At 39.4% G+C, this 8,250-nt stretch overlaps 1 protein-coding gene across 1 annotated transcript in view; it reads right to left on the bottom strand.

The window, feature by feature from the left end:
- Window positions 1-6,643, bottom strand: part of LOC140339879 (alpha-2-macroglobulin-like protein 1) — an 11,065-nt gene extending 4,422 nt beyond the window's left edge. Inside the window, exons 1-4 of the mRNA XM_072424790.1 lie at window positions 6,575-6,643; window positions 5,298-5,481; window positions 4,259-4,424; window positions 3,830-3,882 (exon numbers count right to left, since the gene is read on the bottom strand). Coding sequence (XP_072280891.1) covers window positions 3,830-3,882; window positions 4,259-4,424; window positions 5,298-5,481; window positions 6,575-6,636 — 465 coding nt within the window. The 5' untranslated portion in view covers window positions 6,637-6,643. The remainder of the gene's footprint in view (window positions 1-3,829; window positions 3,883-4,258; window positions 4,425-5,297; window positions 5,482-6,574) is intronic.
- Between the last annotated feature and the right edge of the window lie 1,607 nt (window positions 6,644-8,250).

Below are 8,250 nucleotides of genomic sequence, written 5' to 3'. Positions count from 1 at the left end.
GTATCTGTTCTTATTCTGTATGTATGGACTCTGCACAGTACCACTTCTCTAGTCCTGTACCCCAGGTGTAATTCTCGGTATCTGTTCTTATTCTGTATGTATGGACTCTGCACAGTACCAATTATTTTGTCCTGTACCCCGGGTGTAATTCTCCGTATCTGTTCTTATTCTGTATGTATGGATATTTGTATTGTAAAAATAAATAGAATAAAATATAAAATAACATATCACAATATTTACAATATTCTGTACAAAACACTTCTAGAATAAAGTCAAATCAATGTTCCATCATTCTTGGCTGTGAAAAAGAAACAAAGTCAGAATGTTTTCCTGGAACAGAATTCAGAGATTCACATCATTACAATATTTGGCTTTTGTTCTGCATTCCCTGATCTCTACTGATTGGATCCATCTGAGCTCGGAAAATTCTCTATGTATGGACTCTGCACAGTACCACTCTCTTGTCCTGTACCCCGGGTGTAATTCTCGGTATCTGTTCTTATTCTGTATGTACGGACTCTGCACAGTACCACTTCTCTTGTCCTGTACCCCGGGTGTAATTCTCGGTATCTGTTCTTATTCTGTATGTATGGGCTCCACACATTACCACTTCTCTTGTCTTGTCCCCCAAGTATAATACAACATATCCAAAACATGACAGAATCCCCCTAGGATAGCAAGGCTTGTCACCTTGCCAGAATTGTTGACTGGTGCTCCCAATCTAAGGACTGGCTAATTTAGAACAGATATACTGCACGATACCACTAAACGCTATTCCATGGATTCAGAGAAAGAATTTAGGCTCCTGCCCTATCCTTTTATTGGAGCATTGTTAAGGGTGTTTAAGCTGATGACTCATAGATTTATTATATTGCCTTCTCCAAGTCCTCTCACCCCAATATGGTCCAACCCCGCATTCCCACCAGGCCTCTCGAATGATAGAAAACTACTGGCGGCCATTCTTTTTGTCAGGGGCAGGTTCAAAGACAAACAAGCACTGCAAGCCGAGAATGATGGCAAATAACACCGTGGTGGTCCTATCTCCAATTAAGACATTTCCTCCACACTTTAGACAAGAATAGATTATGCTCCAGACAACTATGTTTGAAAAGCTGTGCCAATCCACTGGTCCAACCAGGTGTACAATATCACTGATATACAATCTACTTTCAGTTAGACACTCCGGGGGACCGTTTTAGTTTGCAGTGGGAGTTAGATCTAGGGACGGAATTTTCAGGTGGATGGGAAAATTTTAACATAATTAAAAGCAAAGGTTCACAAAATGTGAACATACAAGAAAAGAACTTTAAAATACGCACAAGATGGTACAGAGTTCCTCTAGACGTACATAACACACCCACAAAATGATTCAAAATGCCGGAGATGTAAATCTGCCGACGGCACTTTTTTACACATGTGGTGGAGCTGCCCAATTATTCAACCTTTTTGGGATGAAGTTATCAATTTGCTACCGAAAATTACAGGGGAACATGATATTACAACCCCAGCGTAAATTCTGCTACACCCCACTCACAACACACCACAACAATATAAAAAAACACTTCTATTCTATGTTTTGAATGCGGCCAAATTGTTGATTCCGCGACTATAGAAATCAATGTCTAGGCCAACCTTACGTGAATGGTTTGCTCAAAATGATCGTATTTCAGAAATGGAGGAAATGATTCATGCATCCCGGGATGCTATACAAAATATTAAACCACTTGGGCCTTATGGTGGAACTTTCATGATTCCCAAGAATATAGAAATGTGTACAACAATACTTCATAGGGAGTCTGTCCTTCTGAAAGATACAAATATTTTCTTCTGCACGATATCCCCTCTTTTTTCTGTCTTTCTCTATCCTAAAGTCACAAGGGCAAGCGGAAAAGCGCACTTTTCACAACATCTTAACCAATTTACTATTGTTGTTTACCCTTTATAAGGCTGTGGCTGTTCTTGCTGGTTTTTTTTACATGTTTATATTGTTTTTTTTACATGATTAAACTTGTTGAAACTTGAAAATGTATTATAAATATGAACAGACATAATATGTATGTTTATCCATTGTAATTGTATTTGACAATATGTACGTATTTCTTGCAAATGTAACATCAATAAAGCTTTATTTTGGAAAAAAACATATCCAAAGCATTAGCATAATTCAGGCAATACTTATCTTAGTTTCATTTCTTGGTTTTCCTGCTATGGTCTCTAATAAGGGGACTCAACAGAGCTTCTGTCACTTTTATTGTTATCCTTCAAGTTTAGTTACCCTGATGTTTACATGACCCGGGGAGCTCGGACCTTCTAGCCCATCCCTTATAAACACCATTGTCATAACTACCTTCTACTACCAAACTGTACACTAGCCCAGCCCCCTCTGGCAACACTACCCTTTTTCTTAACCCCTTAAAAGCTCTGGGCTAGGCCCAGCCCCCGGTCATGTAGTCACTGCGCCTAATTCTTACGGCTACGTGCCTCTCTTGACTTTTTCAGTTTTCTTCTTGTTTTGTGTGTTTTGTTTCTTATCCTGCACATTGACTTTTTTGTGATAATGTAATTTTAAATTGGATTGTTCTTTAAAGCTATTCTTTCAATAAATTTGGTCTTGCTTTAGGACCACATGTTTTCTTTGACTAATAATACTAAGATATCCCATGGTTTGGTTAAATTTAAAGCCTGTGATCATTTACAAATGTATTCATAATTCTAATATGTATTAATAATTCCACCAAGATTCCATTGGGATTTTACATGATTGCTTCATACAATTTCCGAAGATTTATCAGCTACAAATTTATGCTATCTTATTCTACTCCATCCCAAAAGTGTTCTATTGCATTGAGATTCAACAACTGGCTGGTTTGTGTGGCTCTGAAAAAAAATGAGGTTTATGAAACCAGGGTACAGTTTTTTCAGTCTCCATTTGCCCAGTTTTGGTGATCGCCAATGCCCAATGTGTTAATGTCCTACCAGGCTAATATTGCCTGGTAGGACATTAACATGGTCCCTTGTGGTGGACCATCTACCTCAAGGTTTCATATGGTGTACCTCCTGAATTCCTTTTCTGCTCACCATTGGCCATGGAGACCCAGAACCTGGCCATATGATTTGTTCCAGGTTGGCCAGATATTTCATGTCAGACACAAACCATCTTTACCCACAACTGTTAGTGCTACATTTGTAATATACAGTTGGCTTTCTGCCATGTCAAACCATTCTGGACAAGATAAATGGTACTGGTTTTCATCCATCAAAATTTTACTCTTTTCACACTAGTAAACTCCAGAGAAGGGGCCCCCAAATTACAACACGTGACCCTAATCCTACCCACCAGGCTTTTAATCTGTCCAGGCAACATTGTCAAGTTGTCAATGCTCTCTGGTGTAACAGTCTAGTGAATGGTTGGCACACAGTTTAGGTTCTCTGATTGACTAGCTGTTTCAATGCCTATACCTGCTGATCCACAAGAACATGGCCATCAAGGTAAGACTTTCTGACCTTGGCGACCCTCAACCAAAACATTTTAAGAACCCCTGCTCTAGACCCTGTTGTAAACATTGAAAGAGATCAGTGGATAAGGTATAAGAATGGTCAAACCTCTGGCACCAACGGTCAGTCCACAATCCATGGCATTACATCTTTTCTTCATTTTGTGTTTAATTGGAACAAAATTAAGCTGCTGATTTGGGTGATTTTATACATTTTGCTTCTGCAACATGATTGGCTGATTATTGCATTATTAGATAGGTGTAGGGATTTTCCCAAGCAAGTCCTATTTAATATAGTTATGTAATTAGTATTCAAAAATATCATATATACTCACATTTTTATCTTGTACTTCCATGTCTTGATTTATTGATATAATTCTAAACTGAACTGAAAAACATAAAAGAAAAAGGGTCATATCACATCCAGATATACAATTATTTAAATATTAAGCTGTGTGCCACGGGATGTGCTCTGCTTTGGTCTAAAATCCATTGCGATTGTCACTGTACATATGAGGCTGCAGGGACTACTATCCTGTCTAATAGGATAGTAGTCCTCATAATCCCTCATTGCTGGACTTTAAACCTTATTCATTCCAGGCAAGGTTTGGCTGGACACATGTATATAGTTCAATTATGTGGTGATATAGCAGCAAATACCAACTTTTGCAAAAACTTTATGTAAAGTTATACATACTTCCAAAACAAAGAAAATAGCACAACACAGTAAAGGTCTTGCATGATAGAACATGCATGTCACTTACCTAATTGTCCCGGTTTATAGATAGATTTATCTGATTGGACGAATGTTCCGACACTCTTCCTGCGCATAGTCAGAGATTTGCTGCTCAACTGTACCTTGTTCCCTTCATCCCCTATTCCCTGGACCAAAAGCTTAACATTCTCAGTGTCCTTGGAGGGCTCTGGAACCTAAAAAATGGCCGAAATATTTAATAAAACTTTCATTTTTTGATGATAGCACATTTAAACACTGAGATTTTGTTTACGAAAAAAAACGTAAAATGAGTAAAATTTTTCATTTCAGCTTCCTAGCCACTGTCTGTGTAGTTGACAAGTTCTATACTCTTCCATGATGAGTAACTATAAACTGTTGAAGGCCAAGTGACTGCTGGGGGCCCCAGAGGTAAAGGGAACTCAGAGACAGATGGAACTTAGAGACACAAGAGACTTGGGGAAACCAGAGATAAAAGAAGACCTAGGAATGTAGGGGCACTAGGTACTTGAAAGACCAGTGATACAGGGAACCCAGGAATATAGGGTGTTTAGGAACACAGGGGACCCCTAGATAACACATAAGGACACCGAGGGATACAGAGAAACTTGGGATATAGGGATGCAAGAGACCCAGAAACACAGGGGCCAGAGGAGACCTAGAGACACAATGGACGCAAGGGACCCAGAGATAAAGGGGATCAATGGACACAGGAAACTCAAAAACACAAAAGACCCCATGGCTCCGGGAACTCATGAGGCTAGAGATATAAGAGGGACATAGGGGACCTATGCATGGAGACCCAGAGACAGAGGGGACATGGGACAGAGAGGACCCAAAGAAAATAGAGATTTAGAGACACAGAGAGCCCAGCACTGTCTATATACACAATGAGCCTTAATTTACAAAATTTTGCATATATTTTTTTTATTTTTCTTTTATTCATTTTTTTTTTAAATCTCGTTACGCATGACCAAAAGAGGTCTTAATAGTCATATTTTGGACTGTTTAGTAATATATATTCTGGGAACATGAAAACAAACAATATTTATATTTTATGTTCTCCATACCTGGAAGGATTGGCAGTGCCAGGCTGGCATGTTTGGCAGCACCGTGTGCAGAGTTGTGGTTCCAGATTGAGTCTCCAGAATAACTAACAGGCGGGAGAAGCCTCGGAGGTCACCAGCATTGTGGATACAAAATGTCTCTTCAGATGGGTAATAGAGGTCAGGAGGGCAAAATAGGCCAAAGAGACTAAAAGAAAAAGAATTTATCCCACTTTCGTCACCACAAAAACCCATCAAATTAATTCTGTTTTTTCAATATGCTTCATTTCTAGAGTATGTCATAAATGGGGACAACAAATTGGTATTATTGTAGGATTTGTAGATACATATATGTAATTGTGACCAGTAACATGTTCTTTCATGTATGTGGATGCAACCATACATTCACTCAATACATATGTAAGAGATGCTTGCTGCTAAATAATTTACAGTGACGATACTTTACAGGCATTTGCTGATATGCTTTGCTCAATTGTAAACAGCATATGGAACACTTGTTAAAGAGTAATTTGGAAAATTTGCCAGGGACCTGGTTCTGTTCTTAGAAGATTATACTAACAAGCATTCGAACTCAAGCACTAATTCTAATCATCACCCTGCCCCTAGAATTAGGTCTAATGAAACCTCTAACCAATGCATTAACCCTAATAACAACCCTTATCCTAGCAATATTCCCAATTGTATCGCTCCGCTCCCAGATCATCTGTCCAGCAGCTTGCAGCATCCTCAGCCTCCCTATGCAGAGTTGTGTCTTTCTTAGCATCCTCTGCACTTTCTTTGAGGCTGTGCACAGCTGAAGGGGATTTCAGAGTATTTGTAGCAGCCAATGAGTAGACTAGTTCCTGGTTCCAGTCTTGCTATTGGTTGCTAGTCTTATTTATATCTTACTGGTTCCAGGCTGTGGTTGCTGAATCCTCAGCCTTGCTACCCGAGACTTGTTTAGTTATACTCTGTCACAATGAGCCCTTTGGATTCTTGACCTCAGCTATGATTGCCTGCCCCCTGTTTGTACCTGAACTACCACCTGCCATTAGCCTCTCACAACTTCATCAAATACTTAATCCTGGCTGTACCTACACCAAAGCCCTCTGTTCTGCTTGCCCCTGGTGAGGAGAGCCTGGGGGTTGTGACCTGGTGTTTTCCCTGCAGAAAATTGGTCCCTTGGCTACTAGGGTCACCGGCCCACCACCCCTGCTGGTGAAGACCAGAAGACATAGTAGGGACAATGAGAAAACAAAAAGTTATAGATTTTTACAGGTTTGTTTTCTGTAAGTACTCACGGCTTATCACTCTGGGACAATATCCCTTCCAGGGTGAGGAGAAGATAAACTGCCCAAATCATTGTGCCGAGTCCTGACAGAGAAAGAGCGAGAAATGTTGACATCACAACAAAATTTCAAAAATAAACCACAATAGGCATAATAAAATTTTAAACACTTTCATAAATATTCATAAAGCATGCCATAGTTATCAAACATTCACTGCAGATGTGTTTTCCGGATACACGTTTTAAATTACAGGAAATATTTGGACAATATAATATTCACTGCTTGTAGAACATGCTGTGTACACCAAAATACTAAAGTTGTGCTCCTTATATTCTTTATAAACACAGGGACAGCAAAGGGCATGCTTTCCTTTTCAGTATGTGAATTTGTAACTAACTGAGAAGACTTTGAAGGGAAAGATCACCAACGTCTAAGAAACATTATATTTATCTTGAAGCATGAATGGACATATGAGCCAAGTGTCAGTTCAAATAGAGCTCTAGCCCTCTGGGTTTGCTTGGTAAAAGATACCTGTGACCTTATATCACCAGAACATATAATTAAATTCCCCATTCACAAATATATAACTGCGAGTCTAAAAATGATACAGAGTAAATTGTGATAGTCACAAAGTATGAAGCCTACAATCAACAGCAGACCACTGGAAGATCATACACAGGGCCCGCTACATAGAGCAATAAAAGAAATGTGCAGGATCTGAGTGCTGCAGCAGGGAACTGAATACTACAGATCAGTAATAGTCCAGAATGAGCTGTCCTGTCTGCAGTGCTGCTACGAATCAGTAACATTGCAGAGTCACTCTGTCTACTTGTAGCGATTTCCTTTCTCTCCCACAGCCACAAAAACCTGAAAACCTGACATGGCAGATGTAGAGTTTGGTCCATAAATATTTGGACAGACAACTTTTTTCTAATTTTGGTTCTGTACATTACCACAATTCATTTTAAGTGAAACAACTCAGACTTTCAGCTTTAATTCAGTGGGTTGAACAAAAAGATTGCATAAAAATGTGAGGAACTAAAGTTTTTTTTACACAATCATTTCATTTCAGGGGCTCAAAAGTAATTGGACAAATTGACTCAAAGGCTATTTCATGGGCTGGTGTGGGCAATTCCTTTGTTATGTCATTATCAATTAAGCAGATAAAAGGCCTGGAGTTGATTTGAGGAGGGGTGCTTGTATGTGGAAGATTTTGCTGTGACAACATGCGGTGAAAGGAGCTCTCCATGCAGGTGAAACAAGCCATCCTTAAGCTGCAAAAAAGGAAAAATCCATCCAAGAAATTGCTCCAATATTAGAAGCGGCAAAATCTACAGTTTGGTACATCATGAGAAACAAACAAAGCACTGGTGAACTCAGCAACGCCAAAAGACCTGGACGTCCACGGAAGACAACAGTGGTGGATGATGGCAGAATCATTTCCATGGTGAAACCCCTTCACAACAGCCAACCATGTGACCAACACTCTCCAGGAAGTAGGCGCATGGATATCCAAGTCTACCATAAAGAGAAGACTGCATGAAAGTATACAGAGGGTGCACTGCAAGGTGCAAGCCACTTATAAGCCTCAAGAATAGAAAGGATAGATTGGACTTTATTTAAAAATATCTAAAAAAGTCAGCACAGTTCTGGGAAAACATTCTTTGGACAAATTAAACCAAGATCAA

Source organism: Pyxicephalus adspersus, chromosome 10 (assembly GCF_032062135.1).
Source record: "Pyxicephalus adspersus chromosome 10, UCB_Pads_2.0, whole genome shotgun sequence".
NCBI classification, from domain to species: domain Eukaryota; kingdom Metazoa; phylum Chordata; class Amphibia; order Anura; family Pyxicephalidae; genus Pyxicephalus; species Pyxicephalus adspersus.
This window is presented reverse-complemented; position numbering and strand designations above follow the sequence as displayed.